A 21,243-nucleotide genomic window follows, 5' to 3' on the forward strand; every position below is an offset into this window, starting at 1 on the left:
TATCTTGTAACGTTGTAAGCTAGTTGTAGGGTTAAACTCCAATTTTAAATTTTTCTTGTGTCTTTAATACGGTTATGCAAACTCACCCTTTCTCTCCTTTTTCCACTTGACAAGGGCTGGCTAAGAATCTAGGTCCGATGACTTTGTGCTGCCTGGTTAGTAGCATACAGTGGGCCTGGGGTCTGATACTCAGGTTCAAAGCCACCGTCCTCCTAGCTTGCTCCCTAACGGTACCATCCTGGGGGTGCACGTGTGGATTGAACGGGATGGGACAGGTCCAGGATCACTCAGGTTTCAGCTGCAGTCCTGAGACTTAAAGTTAGGACACCGAAGTTCTTAAATGGGTGGTGACCTCATTTAGCAGCAAAACCTGTCCTGAACTGATGCAAAGTGACTTCTAGTCACTATTTCTCCCATTTTGTATGAATATTCATGCCTTGGCTGCTGAATTATTAATGGGATAATGTGGAACATAAAGTTTTTACCTTCCTGAAAAATAAATTCCCAAGTTCGGTTGCACATCACGTCCTGGGAATTTCAGATTAGGGATGGTGGGGATCATAGAGTGTGTGGAATGCACTTAGAGTAGTCCCTGGCACGTAGTAAGCACAAAAAAAAAATGTGTCTGATTAATAAATGCGGTTAATGAATATGTGTGTGAGTGTGTGTTTGTGTCTAGAGACACTGTAAGGAGTGTCTCCAAATAGTGACCGATTGTTTTTATGCAGTACAATTATGAGTGCTTTAAATTTTCTTAGGCATTTTCTAACTTTCTGCTCTAATGATCATTTTTATAACACATTTGAACACTGTCTAATCACAAAACAGTATAACAGATATTAGGGGAAAGAGTGAACCAATCATATCACTTCCTAGATAAGAGGTTCAAGGTCTCCCAGCAAGATAACCCTAGGTCCAGAGCACTAGTCAAACCCAAACGCTCAGCAGACATGGATCAGAAATCGCTGTTCCAACTGCCAGCGTTGGCGTTGCTGCCTGACCCTCCCCCAGGGGGTTGAGAGGCTGGGGCTCCAGGACGGGGACCTCCATCCTCCTAGTATGTCCTTTCCATGAGCAGGAAGGATCAGGGTACAGGGGCAATTTATCGGGCAACCAATAAGCTGTGTGAGCTTGGGGACATCACCTGCCCTCTTGGGGACTGGACTGAATGCTCAGAGGTCCTTCATGGCTCTAATAGTCTGTGGCTTTGTTCCTTTGTGGATGGGAGGGTGGGCAGCGGGGAGGGGGCTAGGAGATAGAGGAAGCGAGTAGCTGGAAAATGGGGGGAAGGTTTGTTAATATAGAACCTTTTTCTCCCTGGCAAATCACCGCAGGTTGTCTGGGGTCTAGGCAAGACCGAGGACACCTTAAGGGATGGAATGGTCAAGTAGAGAATGTAAGGTTCGGCCCGTCCGTTCGTTGGCTCAGGAGCACTTTCTGCAGCCTTGCTGGGTGCCGGGCACCGCAGTTGGCTCTGTGGGTGCACAGACGGGGGGCCCCAGCCTCTGCCCTCGGGGAGGCCCCAGCATTTCCCATCATTTGTAGAGAAAGCCTGGAGACTGGCGTGCCGACTCCTCCACTTAGCTGTCATGGGACCTGGGGCCAAGCTGGGTGACTTCCTGCACCTCAGTGTCCTCTGACATGAGGTCACCGTGTTACCTCCCTCATTGGGCTGGGATCCGGCTTACTTTGAGTTGCCAGTTAAAACTTTGAGTTTTAATTGAGTTACTCTGAGCACAACACTTAAAGCAGTACCCAGAGTACAATCGTTGCCACTAGCTTTAAGTGTCATAGTAAGAGCCCGGGACCTGCAGTCAGGTCTGGGTTCAGACCTGTCTCGTTATCTCTCTGAGCTACAATTTCTGCTCTGCTGAATCTCTGCAGATCTCTGAATCTCTGAATCTCTGTCTCTCTGATGACACGGGTGCCTACCTTGGAACGTTGTTGAGATCGAGTGCCAGCAGGTGCCAGGAGAGGACAGCCCAGAGGGGGTTCAGTTGCCATCCATGAAGTGGGCTTCTTCCCAAGTGCCTGCCTGTGGCCATGGCCATTCCCAAGCCCTTGCCAGGCTTACACTTTGAAAGTGTAGCAACCTCTGTGCACGGCGGAGGAAGAGGATTGAAAAGGCAGGTGGGCCGGGCGGGTGGCTCACGCCTGTAATCCTAGCACTCTGGGAGGCCGAGGCGGGCGGATCGTTTGAGCTCAGGAGTTCAAGACCAGCCTGAGCAAGAGTGAGACCCCGTCTCTACTAAAAATAGAAAGAAATTATATGGACAGCTAAAAATATACATAGAAAAAACTAGCCGGGCATGGTGGCACATGCCTGTAGTCCCAGCTACTTGGGAGGCTGAGGCAGGAGGATCCCTTGAGCCCAGGAGTCCGGGCAACAGAGTGAGATGCTGTCTCAAAAAAAAAAAAAAAAGAAAAGAAAAGAAAAGGCAGGTGAAGTGTCCCCGATAAAAGGATAAAGTCCAAGGCAGCACACAGGTGCCAGATCCTTCCTCCCTGCCACTGCTCATGTTGGGATCCTTGCGGTAAGAGAGGTTTAGCAACAGAGGCCTCCAGTCCTGGAAAGACAAATGAGGCTCTGTGCAGTCTGGGTGTGGGGGAGGGGCCCTGCAGGTGAAGGCAGGAGAAGAAACAGCAGGAAAGCAAACTGACTTCAGGGACGTGGTGTTCCCCCCCCCCCCCCAGACAGCATCCTGGGTGGGCTCACAGGGCAGTCTCCCAGCCTCTCTCTGTTCCTTCTCCCCATCCACACCCCCTCCCCTGGGCTCTTCACACTGAGCAGGTCAGGAAACTTTAAATTCTCTATAAATATTTTTATGTGTCCCAGAATGGAATGCCAAGGATCTTTCTATAATGTTTTAATTTGCTTATTCATGTACTGATTTGGGACGGGGCTGGCAGAAACCCCATTTCCAAATCTCTTTAGCTCCTAAAAATGTTTTCTGGGAGCTTGGGAGAAACACGATCCCTGTCTTTGAGTTGTTCTGTCTGTGGAATGGATATGGAAGCTTTTGGGGAGGTGTGACTATTAAATGAATACAGGGTACAGAGTAACTAACCGCTCATACTTCCACCTCCTCCCTCAGCGTCATTTACTCTTTTAGAAAAATCATTCACTTCTGCTCTATCCTTCATGTAATATTTCCCCCATCCTATATTGAAAGGGATTATTTTATTTGGCTATGCTTTTGATAAAGGCAAGTAGATGTGGATGATTTCATAGATGTAGCGGAGAGAAGGGATTTGCCCAAGGTCATGCTGGAGGGTAAGGACAAGTCCAAGGCCACTCACTGCAGAGTCTTTCCACCTGCATTCTCGTTTTCCAATTGATTTAGTGCGCATATTGCCATTGGCCTGGGTTTTTTGCCTTCTGCGGTACCAGCAAGTTAAATTTAGCCTCTGATAAGTCTGAGAGGAAGTGCTTAAAGCATGAGATGACAACTAAAGCCACCTTTAAACTATTTCATCAAAAAGCACAACTGTTGGTGTTTGTATAAAGGTGCCGTTGTGCATAGGTGTGTCTGTTATTTACTTCCCATCTTCTATTCCCTAATAATGCAAAGAAAAATCCAAGTTACTATCACTCTGATGGAACACAGAGCCAGCGCATCAAAGTGACATCCCTTTCTTGAGACCCGGGGTGGGGAGTGGGGTGTGGGGGGGAAGCGTGGTGTGTTAGGCTGTCTCGCAGGCTGCGTTAGCTGAGAAGTTAAAATATCCACACTGTGTTCGAGGAGTGTGGGTTTTTTTGCAACAGAGAATAAAAATCTAGAGCAATGTGCAAGGACGCCAGCGAGCAGTTCTCTTTTGCACGATCCTAACTGACTTAGGGTAGGGAAGGAGCGTTTTGCAATATCTTCCTTTTCTGCTTTTCATTGCTTTCCCTAATTTGAGGTGGTTACATTTAAATTTGGGTCCTTCGGAGGATGAATACTTTCTGATTTGGGTTTGAAACTTTAAAAAATCAGCCTAACGTGGGTTTCTTTTTTGGAGGAGGCGAAGACAAGGCCGTGAAGAACTTACTAGAAACTATGAACTGAGAATTTTGTTCACTTTTTTTTTTTAACCTGTTGTTGAAAATGTTATTTACTGTATATTTAGAGCACAGCTGAGCGCACCCTCAGGCGGGGTTGGTTAAACAGCTGTTGTCGGTGGAGGCCGCACCGGTCACACCGTAGCCGAGTCGTTGGCGCCCCCTAGAGGTGTTTCCCTGCTGTGCCTTTTGAAGGGAAGTGACTTGCCAACATTTACATTATTTTTTGCTTGTTTGCTATGAACATAGTTACATTTATTATTATTGCAGTATTTTCTAGGCAGTGTTTTGGATCTTTCGCATCTATTATACGACTACTTGAAGAAGCATCCATTCATTCTAACTGGAATCATTTTGTCTGGGTTCAAGTCGCCGGCTCTGGCCCTTTAGGGTAACATGCGTCTCTGGGCCACCGTTTCCTCCTCTGTATGACGGGGACAAAAACAGTAAGATCTCTGTGCGGATTCAGCGGGACAAATGCACGAAGGCGCACCCAGTGAACGTGAGTCTTAGCAGTTTATTCAGGATCACAGCAGGAGCCGGGGGCCCAGGTGGCGCCAAGTGCGTGCTGGAAGCTCACCTGGGCGGCGTAGAGCAAACCTGCCCGTGGGACTGGGAAGCCGAGATTTTTAACATCAGGTGCCCAACCAAGGTCAGCTGCGGTCTGCGAGTGGCCGCTCCGGGGGCGGGGCCTCCGGGAGGCGGAGTCCCGGGGGCGGGGCCTCCGGGAGGCGGAGTCCCGGGGGCGGGGCCTGGGCGGGGCCTGGGCGGGCGCGTCTGCACAGACCCTTGCGTGCGGGGCGCACTTCGGGATGGAGCAAGCGCAGCGCGAAGTTGGACGCCCGCCGGCGGCTGCAGAACCCCGCCCAAGGCGCCCCGGGACAGCTCCTCCGCCTCCCTGTCGCGACCTGGCTGCCCTGCTGGGCCCCGGGGCCCCGGGTGTGTTTCAGGGAATTACGGGGTGCGCGCTCTGCACCCCTGCAGGAACCAGGTGGGGTCGGCCGGCGGGGCGGTCAACATGAGTCCTGCCAAGTGCAAGGTCTGTTTCTCTGATCACAACGTAAAGTAAGTAAGCTTACAGTTTTAATGACCGTTATCTTTTACCAACTTAGGGAGTCCTCTCTCTCCCACCCAGAGGTCAAGCTGTGCGTCCTCTTAGCATCCCCCCTTTCCCCACCCCCACCCAAAGCAATGCAGGCTTAACTTTGGCCGCTGGGGAGATGGAGCCCGCCTTGAAAACACTAGCTGGCCTTGGCGGGAGAAGAGGAGGCTGGATTTGGCAGTGACGGTGCTTGGAGAAGGGCTCCCCGGAGCACACAGGTGCCTCAAGATTGAGCCTTTGGCGGGGGCCACCGCTTCCCCCTCTTCCTTCTCCTTAGCCTCGGGCAAGGTGAAGGTTATGGGAGACAGGTCTTTCTGAAGCTGACGGCTGGAGCCAGTCAACGTGAACTTGAGCAGGCATCGTAGTTAGGGTCATTTTCTGAGCAGATTAGTGTAGACATCTTTGTGCCAGAGTGCTTCTTTGCTCCGCCTACTTGATTTTGTTTCTTTTCTTTTTTTTCATTTTATTGCACTTTTAAAAAATTACCGAAGCGATGCTATGTCTGTTGTTGAAAATTCAGAAGTGTTGTTAAGCAAAAAGGAGGAACAAAAATCACCCATAATCGTATCCCATGTGATCTTTGGTAACAGTAGTTGTATATCCTCACAACCTTTTTCTCCGTGCAGATACGGTTTGTAGACTTGAGTCACGCAGAACATGTCGTATTGTAACTCGCTTTTTCTCTCAACATTAAGTATTCTTCTACCATGGGGCTCAGTAAACTATGACCCGCTTCCTGTTTTTGTATGGCCTGAGAGCAAAGATTGTTTCTGTATGTTTACAGGGTGGAAAAAAATCCAAAGAGGAATACTACATTGTGACATGTGAAAATTACATGAAATTCAAATTTTAGCATCCACAAATAAAGTTTTATTGGGATGCAGCCGCGGTCATTGGTTTATTTTTAGTCTGTCGCTGTTTGTGTGCTTCACTGGCAGAGGTGGGCAGTGGGACGGAGACTGGCTGTAAAACCTAAACTATTTACTGTCTGGCTCTTGGCAGAAAATGTTTGCCAACACTGTTCTATATGACTTGCTTTTTAGTGGGTCTGTAGCTTTCCTTTAAATGGGTGCACCTTAAAAACGTGTAAGAAATCCTCTATAAGTAGTGGATATTCAGGCTGGTTCTCCTTTTTTGCTGCTGTAAACAGCACGATGAGGAATACTCCTGTAGCTGAATCTCTGCCTCCATCTTTTATTTACTTAGGATGTGTTTATCTGGTCCATAAACCTTCTTTGCACACTTCCCATGAATAAGGCTTACATCTGGGAGCAGGGAGGAACACAAAAGTGTTTGGGAAACGTGCCCTCTGCCCTCCAGGAATTCCCGATCCAGCAGAGAAGCTGGTTGTCTTCTCAGTAATTCCAATTCAAGGCCGATGAGTGCAGCGGCAATAGCTGCTCCCATTCATGGGCTGCTTTCCGTCTGCCAGGCCGAGTGCTTTGTAGATGCAACCTCATGCCGACTTTGCAGCACCACCAGGGGGCGCTAAGTGGAAGCTGTCATCCCCATTTTACAGACGAGGAGACTGAGGCCTTCAGCACCGGTGAGGGCAGAATGGGGTTCGAACCCAGGCGGTCGTCCAAAGGGCCCACTGTGTAGGCAGCCAGGTTCTACTGCTTGGGGAGCACAGCCTGCTTGAGTAGACTCCTTCAAAAATAAGAGGCCCCTGCTAATGACGGACGAGTCAGAAGACTAAAGGACAGGGCTGCATAACTAGTTCCTGTGACTCATGGGCAGGCCAGGGAAGCGAGGGCTCTTGGAGCCGGAAGGGCCTCAGAGGTTGTTTAGCTCCACAATGGGAGGTTCGGAGAAGGCCAGAGATGTGGCCCAGCCCTGCAGGCAGCCGGCCAGGAGGGAGGCCGGCCTTCCAGATCTTTGCTGCTTCTGCTGAGCAGACTAACAGCGTCTTTAAGGGCATCCTCTGTGACATGCCCATGGCTGTGTCTGAGCAAAGGGCCCAGAGAGGGACAGAGGACCAGGCTTTGGGTCACAGTCTTTCTGGTGTATACAGGTGGAGCACAGAGGTCACATTGCTGACACATTTGGGACCCTGATCTAACTCTTCTGGCATAAACACTCAAGTCGTAGTGTACACAAATCAGGCCATGTCTACAAAGTATATATGTTTTTTGGATCTGTTAAGCTATTTTACACAAAAAGATTAACATATCAATCTTTTTTTTTTTTTTTTTAATGTTTATCTCTCTGTTGCCCAGGCTGCTGGAGTGCAGTGGCTATTCACAGGAACGAACATAGCTCACTGCAGCCTCAAACTCCTGGGCTCAAGCGATCCTCCTGCCTCAGCCTCCCCAGTAGCTGCGACTACACTGTGCCTGGCAACATTTAACTGTACACTTTAAGCCCAACGTAAATGCATATCACAAACCACTGTAATCCAAAAAAAAATAAATAAACTCGCAAGAATTCTGAATTGTCCCAGCGAGTCCAGGACATGGAGTTCCCCTATTTATAACAATGTGGGTAAATTTTATTGGGTGACTATATTATTCTCTTAGCTTAGAGTTGCTGAAAAGATGGAGTCAGACAGCCCAACTCTGCCACTGAGCTGTGTGCCCTTGAGCAAGTGGCATGAAGCCTTGGAACCTCAGTTTCTTCATCTGTCAAGGGGGCTAATCCTCGTAGGGCTTTCTAGGGTTATTGCAACTGTACCCGGGAGATCTTGAGCGCTGCCCAGCTTGGCAGACACATTTGCACTAGCTGATAACAGTGAAGCCAGAGTTCGGTTGCAAAAGAGCCTTCCAGAGTCAAGAGGCATTTAGGATCCTGTCCTGAAGGCCTGAACCATCTACGGAGCCAGAACTCATATGTAGGTGAAGTCTCAAAGGATGACCAGTTTTCCTTGGCTTGCGCATGGGGTCAAAGTTCAGCGAATGGAGAAATTAATGTGGATCAGAGTGGAGAAGAAAGGGTTGAAATGCATTTGGGGATGGTTGGCAGAAGAATCTGGGCTTTTGGTTTAGAGACAAGGTCTCGCTCAGTCGCCTAGGCTAGAGGACAGTGGTGTGATCATAGCTCACTGGAACCTCAAACTGCTGGCCTCAAGCGATCTTCCTGCCTCTGCTTCCCAGTGTGTTGGCACTGTAGGCGTGAACCACTGTGCCCGGCCACCATCGGGTCTTTAGTGAGGTCCGCAATCTGCCATCATGAGGGACTCCACTGCCCTGGGAATTCTGCTCAGAAATGTTGGTTGCGTTGACATGTTGGTTGTACATCTATTGGTGGTTCCTGCTCTTAGTCGCACGTTAGAATTTCCTGGTCGCAGGGGACGGTTTGCAAAATGTAGATGCCGATTAATTAGTCCAGGATGGGGCCCTGAACATCAGATTCTTTTAAAGCTCTTTGAGACAGGGTTGAAACTCCCTGCCTTAGCTCAGGGTGAGCAAAGTGTTGTTGTAAAGGGCCAGAGAGTATTTTTTGGCGTTGCGGCCATATGGTCTCTGTTTTAACTACTCATCTCCTCTGTTTCCTGCACCAGCAACCATAGATATTAATATGTAATTGAACGGGCCTGGCTGTGTTCTGGTCAAACATTATTTATGCACAGTGAAATCTGAATTTCATAGCATTTTCATGTGACACAGAACAGAATTCTTCTGATTTTTTTTTTCATTTAAAACATGTTTAAACCATGCTTAGCTTGTGGAGGTATAAACACAGATGGCAGGCTGGGTTTGGCCCATGGGCCACCCCTGGCCTAGCCAAAGGGTCATCCCAGGAGGTATTGAGGCGGGTGGGTGGCCTGAAAAATTCCCAAGAGCCCATTTATCTTGGAGTCTAGTTTTGTGTTGTTTGCAAGATAAGTCCTAAGTTACCAGCCTTTACTGGGCTACACGATGTCCTTTCTTGCTTTCTTGCCTGGTGCTAATAGTAACTACAGCGTTGCATGGCTCAAAACCAGCTCTCAGCATCCCTGGTTTCAGAAGGAAAGAGAGGGGAAGAGATGTAAGGGCTGGTTAAGGCCAGGGCCCTCGCCTGTGGGCTCCAGCAATAGTTCCCCTGCAGCGAGGCGTAGCCCCTAAAGTGTTGCAAGCTATGCACTGCAGGCCAGGCCCAGGCGGCTACTATTATTTCCATCCTATGAGGGGACAGAGGGGCACAGAGTATTGAAGTAACTTTCCCAGGATTGTACAGGCCCTAAGTGGTAGATTCTGGATTCGAAGGCTGGGATGATGGTTTCAGTCTATCAGATTTCTCAACTGCAGCCCTATGTCCGATTCTTAGTGTGGGGCTCTGTGCTGTGCACTGTAGGACGTTGAGTGGCATCTCTGGTGTCTACCCACTAGATGCCAGTAGCCCCACCCCACACGTTGTGACAACTAAAAATGTCTGCCATATGTCCCCTGGGGAGTGAAACTGCCCCCATTTGAAAACTCAGCATTATATATATTGCCTCTTACTTTAGAAACCCAGCTTTACCGCTTATCAGCTGTGTGACTTGTGGTAAGTGGGCCTCTCTGAACCTCGGTTTCCTCATCACGAGCAAGAGATGACAGCCTCCCCCTGCAAAGGGCAGTGGGGGATGCGTGAGAAGTCCCTGTGCCCAGTCCACAGTGGGCAACGGAGAATGGTTATTTCCTGCGTTCTCAGCACGGTCCGGCCTGGTCCTGTGCCCAGGCAGCTGACTGTGTTTGCTGTTTGGCTGACACCTCTGTTGTTGATTGCACCTGAAACCATTTCCAAAGTCACCGGGGAACATTTCAGCCTCTGCACCTGCCCTGCTATGTAAGAACAGGGATTAGCCTTGGGCAAAGGTACAGCATTTAGCATGATCCTCCTCCAACGGGAGCAAAAGGCGGTTAAAGGTCAGTCCTCTAGAGCCAACGGTGGCTGGCCTGCAGCACTGTCTAAAGGGAACGAAAATAACCTCTAGCCTGCAGACCGAGCCAGAAACTGAGCCACCCCGGCAGCATGGTGTGCTCGCTTGCCTAGTTTGCGGTGATGGGCTTGTGGCCTACGTGATGGACGAGCTCTGTCACCAGTTTTGAAATCAAATCGGTGGCCACAGTGGTTTTATCCCAGGCCAGAGAAAGGTGTTTTTCTTTGTTGTGCTTTAGGTCCGCTTGCGAGAGTTTTAATGCTTGTGCATATGGAAATGGGATGATGTCTCAGACTTTCTGAAGCTGAAGGATCAAGCCAGACAGTCAGAAAAGGTCACGGACAGAATGGGGACAGTGGACAAGTAGGGGACAGGCTTTGCCTTCCTGGAGCAGGGTGCAGACGAGGGGCCAGTTAGGTTAGGAGATTAGCAGTCGCCGATCCTCTTGGCGTCACTGCATTGAAATGACCATAGCGTTTACTGTGCCCCAGACGCCATCTTTTACTTGCTGTGTGTTGACTTGTTTAATCCTCATAACCTTATTTCATCCTTATTTCCACGTATTGACTTATTTAACGAGGTATGTGTTATTATCCCCATTTTACAGATGGGGAAACTGAGGGCCTTACCCACGGGACACTGGAATGGCCGTGTCTTTGCGTGTTCCTGTTCCAAAATTAATAGCTTTTCTCCTATTGAAAATAATATGGCAGACAACAATTTTAAAAACACAGGCAAAGAGAAGACAATAGAAACCACCTGGGTTCAACCACCCTTTGATAACCGCTGTTAACATTTTAACAGTGTCTGTTTCCCCAGGGGTCTGCAAATGATGCATCTGCCTGTTTTTGTAAAGATACGAAGTTCTTAAAAAACAAGCTGAGCTTGCTGGTTGATGGAACATAATTATGGTAAAAGCACTATTCATATTTGCAAGATGATCCTGACCCTTCCAAAGCACTTTTCGAAGACCTGTTTCATTTCAGCAGTTCAGTCCTGGAAGGTGTTAGAAGGAAGGCTGCTTGCAGTTGAGGGGGGGCGGCAAGGCTATCTGAAGTGCCAGCAATCATGTGTTCACTTGTTCGTTAGTTCATTCATTCATTCGGGCACCATGCTTAAAGCTCAGTTGAGTGGAGAAAAGTTGTAACTGAAAAGACATATCCTGTTGATGGTGGCATTTGAACATGATGGTTTCTGTCATTCATCTGTTTTTGTTCTCCAGGCTTCGAAGCCTGTTTCTTCATCTCTGACAGGCAGAGCCTTTGGTGGCTCACCCTGGGGGGCAGGGGAAGCTTCGGGTTTGTAGCAGGCTTTTCCCACAGGGAACCATACTGGACACAGAGGCTTTGTAAAGCAGAAAACCTCCACCCCTACCATTTCTACTCCATCCCATGAAAGGGAAAGGTCTGGTGTGGCGGAAAGATGGACTGGGCCTCAGTTTGCCCATCTGTAAAATGGAACTCCTCTTTCCCGACTGCCTATTTGCTCAGGCTTTGCTGTTTCCTGCCTGGACGATAGATGGTGGGATGTTCGGTGGTGGGATCGGTCCATTCTTCACCAGACTTTTTTGGCCCCTTGAACCCCTCGGCCCTGGCCTCCCAAGATGCCTGATGACTCAGTCACTTGACACACCTGTGGGTGGTTAACCTCTACCTCATTCCCTGTAGACGGCTCCCAGCCCACATACCCCATTGCCTCACTGCCGGCTTGAGAGAGTAGGCTGAGCGTGCACACTTGATTCAGGTCCTTTCAAAACCCTACCAAACTACAGCAAAGAGATTTTCTTGTTTTTTTGTTTTTGTTTTTGTTTTAAGAGATAGAAACCCTTCAAGGCTGGGAGAACAGGAGGGGAGATTAGCACCAACATTTTGGAAGCCAGAAAGCAGAGGAACGAGAGTGGTAACTGGCTTAGCAGAACTGAGAAGGCTGAGTCCTAATGCAGCAGTGAGGACAGCTGGGGACACCCCCCCCACCATGTGCACCACAGAGCCCCCGAAAGGCACAGTGGCTGGCAACATGGGGTGCCCTGGAACTGGGGGCGAAGGGAGTGGTGAAGGGGGTACCAAAATGAGAAGGATTGGGTAACAGACTCCCAGATCCCTGCCTCTGCTCCCGGGGCTGTCCGCTTCAACCCCAGCAGAAGTCAGGCAGTTCCGTCTCGGGAGAGGGACAAGCAGAGGGTCTTGGGATGGGGGATTGATGGACACAGTTGAATGGATGGGGCCTGTGTCCCACATAGGAGGGTGAGGGTCTGTATAGGTGCCGAATCCTTAGAACTGCCCTGTCCCCCCAGGCTCTTGACTAGCTTTTGTCGTCCAGCCAGAGACCAGAAGACATTCCCCAGGGAATCTGGCCAGCCAGGGAGAAAGACTCCAAAGATACTGACTCAGGGGATCCCCAGCACACGGGACTCCTCGATCACCCTACACTGAGCTTGGGGTCAGCCAGCCCCGCCACACGCTCGGGGCTTCTGTTCCCACTCGCCGCTGTGAGGGCAGAACCAAGGCTCACCCAACAGCTGGGCGCAGTTTCTAATGTGGAAGACAGGGCCCAAACAAACGCATGCAGGAAACTTGGAGGAAACGGGAATCGTGCCGGAGAAGAGAACTTAAAAATGCTCTCATTAATGTCCTCCCTGAGGTCGGGCAGGGTGTTGCACACAAAGGAACAGGGTGCTGTCCAAGAGGGAACCTTCGCAGAACCAAAAACAAGCCCTTGGACATTAAAAATGTGATAGCCAAAGTGAAGAACTCCAGTCGAACAGTTAGAAGATAAGGCTGCCAGCCTGAGCAAGAGTGAGACCCCGTCTCTACTAAAAATAGAAAGAAATGATCTGGACAACTAAAAATATATAGAAAAAATTAGCCGGGCATGGTGGTGCATGCCTGTAGTCCCAGCTACTCGGGAGGCTGAGGCAGGAGGATCGCTTGAGCCCAGGAGTTTGAGGTTGCTGTGAGCTAGGCTGACACCATGGCACTCACTCTAGCCCGGGCAACAGAGTGAGACTCTGTCTCAAAAAAAAAAAAAAAAAAAAAACTCCAAAAAGCCCAAAGAAGATAAGGCTGAGAAAAGTAGACAAAAAGAGAGAAGAGGAGGGGGAGAAATGCGTACACTGGTGGGCCAGTGTAGGAATTTCAACATCCAGGTAATGGGACTTCTGGAAAGAATAAAGAGGGAAAGAAAGTCTGAAGACAAATCCCCAGGACTTGAGTTTCCAGATCTAGAGGGCCCGGGAGATGTGCAGCCTCACAGGTGGAAACAGACACACCTGGGCCCTCACCGGGACACTGTTGTGTGCTGGGGCACAGAGGAGATCCTGTAAACTTCTGGGTATGAAAAAACAGGTCACCTACAAAGGGTCAAGGGTCAGAATTGCTCTCATTCTAGCAACCTTGGAAGCTACAGTGCAATGGTGTGAGGCTTCCAAAACCCTGAAGGTTTTCCTTCCTAGAATTCCCTCTGGAGCCAAATGCTAGGGTTGAAGGTGAGGGCAGAAGAAAGTTCCAGAACATGCAGGGCTGCAAAGCACATACTCCCTGAATGCCCTTTCTTAGAAAGCTACTTGAGGATGTCTTCCGCTGAAACCAGGGGGTAAACCGAGGAAGAGCAACACACAGGAGACAGGAGATACGACATAGAGTCAGAGGGAATCTCCAGGGTGATGGTGATACAAAGACCAGGGCAGGCAGGTGGAGGGTGTCATCGTCACGCGCTCTGCCATTATACCATCTTGTTAACTGGACAAATCCACTGCAGGATAAGCCCCAGCAAAACAAGGGAGTCCACCAAGAAAGAGGGAGACACCCAATCCCCCAAATCAGAGATCCACCCCCAGGGAACAGTAAAGGGAATTCTAGGGATGTCAGCAAAGGGAAGCCTCTTGGCGTGGGGGGCCAGACCAGACAAAAGGATACTCAGCCTCCAGGAGGGATGTCACCAAAGGAAACAGAAAGCGGACGGCTCAATTATCTTACGTGTCCTGGGAGTCTATTGGAGGAGTGGGATGAATTAATAATGGCAACTGGTACCAGGAACACTGAGTCAAGGGGAAAAAAAATCAGTGAGTCCAGGAAAAAACAAAAAGAAAGGAAATAAAATCTGACCTACCACAATCTCATCTATGAGTAATAATCACAGACTCATAAAACACCGAGTTCCGAATTTGCCAAATTTATCGGTTGGGGGACGGGTGGGGTAGAGAGAGCTGAATCTGCACCTGTCACGATGGGAAGGCCGGGGACGGTTTCTCAAGTGGGGACTCACAGGGTAGCATCCACGTGCTATTGACAGCTATGGAGGACTGTCACCGCCAGAAAAAGTCAACGGTGATTTCCGCCGGTGCGGAGGGGCAGGGAAGGGAACCTCTATTCTGTTGCTCTACATTTTTTTTTTTTTTTTTTTTTTTGAGACAGAGTCTCACTCTGTTGCCCAGGCTAGAGTGAGTGCCGTGGCGTCAGCCTAGCTCACAGCAACCTCAAACTCCTGAGCTCAAGGGATCCTCCTGTCTCAGCCTCCCGAGTAGCTGGGACTACAGGCATGCACCACCATGCCCGGCTAATTTTTTCTATATATATTTTTAGCTGTCCATATAATTTCTTTCTATTTTTAGTAGAGGTGGGGTCTCGCTCTTGCTCAGGCTGGTCTCGAACTCCTGAGCTCAAACGATCCGCCCACCTCGGCCTCCCAGAGTGTTAGGATTACAGGCGTGAGCCACCGCACCCGGCCTACATTTTTAAAATTGTTTTCAGTTCTCTAAAAAAATTTTGAAATAAGAATACAGAAGAATCCACGGAAGATATCAATCCCATTTAGCAAGTCTGAAGTGTTGGAATGTAAAGCTCCCATCCCTGGTATAAGTTTTTTAGTATAACGTTGGGTTCTTAAATTATGGGCGTGTAAAATCAAAATTAATTTAAGATTAAAGGTCTACATGTATACTTGGGGCAAGTCAAGTTCAAGGGTGTCTCCTGCCCTTGAACCTCCGTAGGGATTGCTTCTTGGTCTCTGGGGCGCAAGTGCGAAGCAGAGAGGGTCCCGTGCACTTCGGCTCCTCTGCAGACGTAGGTTTTACAGGGGTTGCGCTCTGACCCCTCCTGGGAGCTCCCGGGCTCCCTCGCTCACGCGGCTCTGTCTGTCTGCCGTTTCCGCTCTGCAGGCCGAGCATGTCTGGTCTCCACCTGGTGAAGAGGGGCCGGGAACACAAGAAGCTGGATCTGCACAGAGACTTTACTGTGGCTTCCCCGGCCGAGTTTGTCACACGCTTCGGAGGGGATCGGGTCATTGAGAAGGTACGGATGGGTCCCCACGCTCTGGGTGGGGCCTGGTTGGGGTGGAGGGCACCCCCTCTTCCCAGCTGGAGGTGGGAGAAGCAGCTTCAGGCTCGGTCCTCACACTGCGGTGGGCGAGGGTCACCCTCCCGTGACACTCGATTGGCGCCGATGCTTGACTTCGTGAGCTCGTCGCCCTCATTCAGCCCGATGTGACAGGTGCCTTACCCTGCGCACATTGGGGGAGGCCGAGGCCTCTGGGCGTGGTCAGGGGGCCCCTGCAGAGGACCCTGGGTGCTTTTCGGGGGGAGGCCGCTTTCCAGGTTGTTGGACGGGAGGTGTCACACCCAGCCCTGCCCGCCGAAGGCTTCTTGGGGGAGAAGAGACTCGTGTACTAGAAGGACAGCAACGAAAGGGAAATAGCTAAGCTTTGCCGTTTATTCTGGCGTTTCCCATTGTCTTCTATTCCGTGCAGCTAAGGCCCTGGGTCAGACGTGTACCTGTGTGGTTATTCCCATCAGACTCAGGGAGAAACCGGTATTCAGGGATATGACTTTAGTTGTTCAAGGTCACGTGGCTCGTAAGTGGTGGAGCTGGGATTTGAACCCAGGTCCGTTTGGCTGTAAGGCCTTGATCTTTTCCATTTTACTCAAGGGCGGTGGTAATCATGAATAATAATAGCAGCAATAGCAGGATGGGAGGAGCAGCCGCTACCATCGGGCGAGGGCCTGTGCGAGGCAGGCGTCCTGTTCCCTGCTCTGCGTCATCGTGTCTCGTTTAACCACCCCACGGCTCTGTCCGTGGGCATTATTTTACAGATGAGGACACGGAGTCTCTCGGTGGGGGGGTGGGGGGTGGGTAGGGGTCGCTTGCCCAGTGGTGGAGCTGGGATTTGAACCCCAGCTACTGGGATGCAGAGCCCACACCCTCAACCCGGCGTTGGGAGGTGCGGTATTGAGCGGTAGCTCACGCAGTTTCCCAAACCTGCCGCCGCTAGTCTTGCTGGTTGGAAATGCAGATTCCTCCACCCTTTTCAGACTCTCCTGGATCCAGAAGCTGAATTTTTGCCGCATTTGCCAGGGGGCTGCTTTGTAGCCAGCCCACCTGGTGGCTGGCATTGAGTCCTCAGGCGCCCAGAGGCAGGGGCGGCGCAGAAAGCCTCAGCCTGGAGCTGTCCTACTTTCTGGCTTAGGGGTTGACCTTTCCCTGCCCTCTTTTCTAGACTCCCCGTGGGAAAGCTCCCGGAATGGCAAGCTGGCCTGCAGCAGCCATCCTCCCCCGTGGGGCTCCCACACCATTCGTTACGCCACAACAGAGGCCAAGAGACACTGGGCCATCCCGAGGTCATCGTGGTCCTTCCCTCTTGACCCAGCCTTGCTTTGGTAATACGTTGAGAAAGCCAGGCCCAGCCGTTTCCTCACCTCTTCCCAAGAGGCACTTTTGACACTGTAGTAAGAACATTTTACTTGAGCCAGGAGCCCTGGGGTCAAATCCTGGGGTGACCACTCGTGGGATGTGACCTCTGGGCTGAGTTTCCCCTTGTGCGAAATCGAGGCGATCACGTCCCACATCACATCCCACATCACTGAGACTTTGGATGTCATGAAGATCAGACAGCAACCGAGGAGGCCTTAAAATGATACAATTGCTATGTCAGTTGAGCTTTGAAGCCATATGCCTAATTTTGTCTTTTTAAGAGACAGAGCGTCTTGCTCCATTGTCCAGGCTGGATAATTTTTTTTTTTTTTTAAACAAGAAAAAACTAGAGCTTAGTTTTATTTCTTAGAGAGCAGACCAGGAGATCGGCCAGTCTGACCTCTTTATATGGATGTGAAGCTCAGAGAGGGAAGCGATCTGTCTAAGGCCGCACAGCAAGTTCATGACCCAACTGGGAATTGAAACCAGGACCCTTTCTATTATTCTCTGTTGTTGGGGACCACCAGCATTACTGCTGTTCCCCTTTAACAAACCTGGGACCTTTAACCTTTAGAATGCGGTGGCAGCCGTGGTGTAGGGGGAACAGTTCAGAGCACAGGTCAGGCTGGAAGGCTTATGTCCCTGCTCTGCCACTTACTAGCTGTGTGACCTGGGGCAAGTGCCTTCACTTCTCTGAGTTTTGATGTCATTAACCTCCAAATAGGGCTAATAAGAAGACCTCTTTCAAAGGGCTGTGGGGAGGATGAAATGACATAGGGCAGATGAAACACATCGCACGGTAGCTTGGTGCATGCTCGACACTCAGAAAACGTTAAGGGTGATCACAATGGCACCAAACAAAGGAATCGGAAGTCACTCATCCATTCATGCCATCCCTCACTGATCATCCATTCATTCGTTCACTCATCCATTCGTGCACCTGGCAGACTTGGAGCACCGGCTCTGTGCCAGGCCACGTGCCGTAGAAATGCAAAGAGGAACGATGCGCTCCGGGTACCGCAGGCGTCTCTGCAGCCGTGAGACGGACTCGGGCGGCACGCGGCCCCCAGCACAGGTGGATGTGCATCCCCAGCTCCTTCCTTGTTCTCCCCCTGCAGGTGCTGATCGCCAACAACGGCATCGCCGCCGTCAAGTGCATGCGTTCCATCCGCAGGTGGTCCTACGAGATGTTCCGCAACGAGCGGGCCATCCGCTTTGTGGTCATGGTGACCCCGGAGGACCTCAAGGCCAATGCAGGTACCTGGGCTTGGACCCCTCGCTCCCCACCATGCCCCATCCTTACCTGCCCTCACCTCTGCCACCCTGCCCAGGCGAGGCCATCCTGGACCCCACACGGAGTCAGGACCTCTCGTGAGACCGTATTTATTTGCCCTTTCTTCTTTATTTAATTAAAATATCTGCTGGTAACAAGAATGACCCGTGTGCCTTATAAAAATGCAAATGGTTAGCGTGCAGAGCGGAAATCCCATCTTTGAGAAATGTGTGTTCCACCAGATTAGTGTCTGTTTCTCCAGATATTTTTTCCTGCAGATGCATGTACAGTATTTCAATCGTTCATTTGTTTTTCTATTCATTTACCTACCTGTCTATGCTTTTTTTATTTTTTGAGACAGGGTCTCTCTCTGTTGCCCTGGCTAAAGTACAGTGGCGTCATCATAGCTCACTGCAACCTTAAACTCCTGGGCTTAAGCAATCCTCCTGCCTCAGCCTCCCAAGTAGCTGGGACTACAGGTGTGCACCACCATGCCCAACTAAATTTTTAAAATTTTTTGTAAAGTTGAGATCTCCCTATTGCCCAGGCTGGTCTTGAACTCCTGACCTCAAGCAGTCCTCCTGCCTTGGCCTCCCAAAATGCTAGGATTATAGGTGTGAGCCACTGTACTCAGCCTATGTCTATTAAAATGGATCATTCTGTAAATAGCTGTTGGATGATTTACTTTTTTCCTGAATAATGTTCCCCTTTTATAGGCCCTTGTCCCCACAGCAGCCAAAGTGGTCTTTTGAAAACATAACTCAGGTCTTTTCACACCCTCCATAGAATCAGAGGCTGCAGCACCCTTTCCAGTGTCAGCAACCTCAGCACTGTCCCCGAGCCCTCCTGCCCACGCTCTGCCCTGCACTGACGTGGCCTCGTGTGTTACTCACAGACCCATTTTACAGATGCAACAATCGAGGCACAGGGACATAAATGTATCATTTGCCCAGGGTCACACAGCCAGCGTGTGACGCAGGCGGGATTGGAACCCTGATCTGAGTTGAGAGCATTATCCTCTGGGGCCTCTCATGATACTTAGACTAAAATCCCAGATCCTCACCCAGGCCAGTAGGGCCCCCCCATGACGCAGTCCCTGCCAGCCTCTTGGCTTCACCTCGTGCCTCTTGCTATCCATCAACTGTCCCCACTCACACCGGCCTCTGGCGGTCCCGGGGCCAGCCGCTGACTTAGCCGTTGCAGGGCCTCGGCACGTGCTGGACCCGCTGTGGATGGTATTTTCCCCAAAGCCCTGTGCGTGGTGGGCCCTCTCCCTGCAGGTCTCAGCATCCTTCTGTGCCTCTTTCTCGCAGAGAACCTTGTTTATTTCCTTCCTGGCACTGGCCCCAATTACTGTGTTTATTTTCTTTTCTTTTTTTTTTTTTTGAGACAGAGTCTCACCCTGTTGCCCAGGCTAGAGTGAGTGCCGTGGCGTCAGCCTAGCTCACAGCAACCTCAAACTCCTGAGCTCAAGCGATCCTCCTGTCTCAGCCTCCCAAGTAGCTGGGACTACAGGCGTGCACCACCATGCCCGACTAATTTTTTCTATATATATTTTTAGCTGTCCATATAATTTCTTTCTATTTTTAGTAGAGATGGGGTCTCGCTGTTGCTCAGGCTGGTCTCGAACTCCTGAGCTCAAACGATCCGCCTACCTCGGCCTCCCAGAGTGCTAGGATTACAGGCCTGAGCCACCGCGCCCGGCCTGTGTTTATTTTCTTGTTTGTCTTCTCCAACATTAAAGACAAACTCGATGAAGAGGGGGAGCTTATCTGATTGCTCACTTCGCTGTCCCTGGAACCTCCCTGGTGGCCGACACATGTGTGTTCTGTAAACATTGGAGGCAGGCAGTCCTGAAGGAACAGTTGCTCTTGGGTTTCTTTCTGTCTTTGAACATAAATTTCCACATTGTTCATTTTTGGGATCTTATCTAATTCCATAGTATATATGTACCAGTCCTTATCTTTGGATGGAGTCTAACTTTTCACGGTCCAAACGCTGCTTGGTGACCGTCCTCTTACTTTGGCCTCATTGACGAGTGGTGTTTTTAAGGACATATTCCTAGATGTGGAATTTCTGGCTTATAGAGCAGGAGTATTTAAAAATCAAAACATCGTATTAGATTCAGCTTTAAAAAGGAGAGAAATCCTGCCATATGCCACAACACGGATGGACCTTGAAGTCATTGCGTGGTTGCATCGCGAGGTGGCCTGCAGTTGACCTCAGTCCATCAGCAGTTCTTTGTCCCCCCTCTGTCTGACTCCAGAGTACATCAAGATGGCAGACCAGTACGTCCCTGTTCCCGGAGGTCCCAACAACAACAACTACGCCAACGTAGAGCTGATCGTGGACATCGCCAAGAGGATCCCCGTGCAGGTAAACGGGTCGGGGCACCCGAGTGTGCCCGGGGTGGTAGGACGCCCCCAGGTTCTGCACTAATTTGATCCTGTGGCTCAGAAGGGGGTGGAGGGGCCGGGTCCCATGAGACTCTGAATTCCTGGGCTGATAGAACACAGCAAAGAGCCTTGGGGGTGATGGGAGGTGAGTTCTTGAAAGAAGACCTTTGTCTGCCCCCTTCCGTGTTTGCAGGCGGTGTGGGCCGGCTGGGGCCATGCTTCCGAAAACCCCAAACTCCCGGAGCTGCTCCGCAAGCATGGAATTGCTTTCTTAGGTAGGGAGTGTCTCCGTCAGATGTGTGCAGGGTGGGTGCTGATGGGACACCCAGCTCTGGGGGCAGATTCGTCTTGAAGACCAAGTGGGTCTGGGGTGGGAGGGCACAGGGCCATGGGCAGTCTTCCAGGCCATGGAAATAGGAGCTTTGACCATGGTCACAGCCAAGGACTGATGTTGGGGCAGACAGAATGCTCTTTGGGGTCACATTTCCAAGAAGGCCACACCTTTGCTTGGAGTCCTCAGGCCTTTAGACTGCCCTAAACCCCTTGAGACCAGAGCCCCTCATTTTACTACTTATTAGGTAAAACGATACTCATGGTCTTAGGGCATCTGTTGGTGCCAGGATTTATATTTGCGTTTGTTTACTTTGTATGTGTGATAGTGTTACCTGACTTCCGTGTGTGGTTTAGAGGAATCGTTTATTCGTTTACTGTCACACAATGAATCCCTGCTGTTCCGCCTGTCTGGGCTGGAAAACAGACTTGCCCGCCTGTGAAGAATCTCGGTGCACGTCTACACCTGAGTGTCTGCCTGGTGACCCGTGCCCGTTGAGGTTTTCTCTCTGTCATGGGCTCTGAGTACATCTGGGTACCTGTCCTGACTGACTGTCACATGGGACTCTTATTATCA

The 21,243-nt window shown here is 50.4% G+C and overlaps 1 protein-coding gene across 1 annotated transcript in view; it reads left to right on the top strand.

Moving 5' to 3' along the window:
* The window catches only part of ACACB (acetyl-CoA carboxylase beta), a 99,873-nt gene that overhangs the window by 11,942 nt on the left and 66,688 nt on the right, over window positions 1-21,243 (top strand). Inside the window, exons 3-6 of the mRNA XM_069497550.1 lie at window positions 15,140-15,272; window positions 17,786-17,924; window positions 20,207-20,316; window positions 20,530-20,611. Of these exons, the coding sequence (XP_069353651.1) occupies window positions 15,140-15,272; window positions 17,786-17,924; window positions 20,207-20,316; window positions 20,530-20,611 (464 nt within the window). The remainder of the gene's footprint in view (window positions 1-15,139; window positions 15,273-17,785; window positions 17,925-20,206; window positions 20,317-20,529; window positions 20,612-21,243) is intronic.

This window comes from Eulemur rufifrons, chromosome 21, assembly GCF_041146395.1.
Source record: "Eulemur rufifrons isolate Redbay chromosome 21, OSU_ERuf_1, whole genome shotgun sequence".
Taxonomy (NCBI): Eukaryota; Metazoa; Chordata; class Mammalia; order Primates; family Lemuridae; genus Eulemur; species Eulemur rufifrons.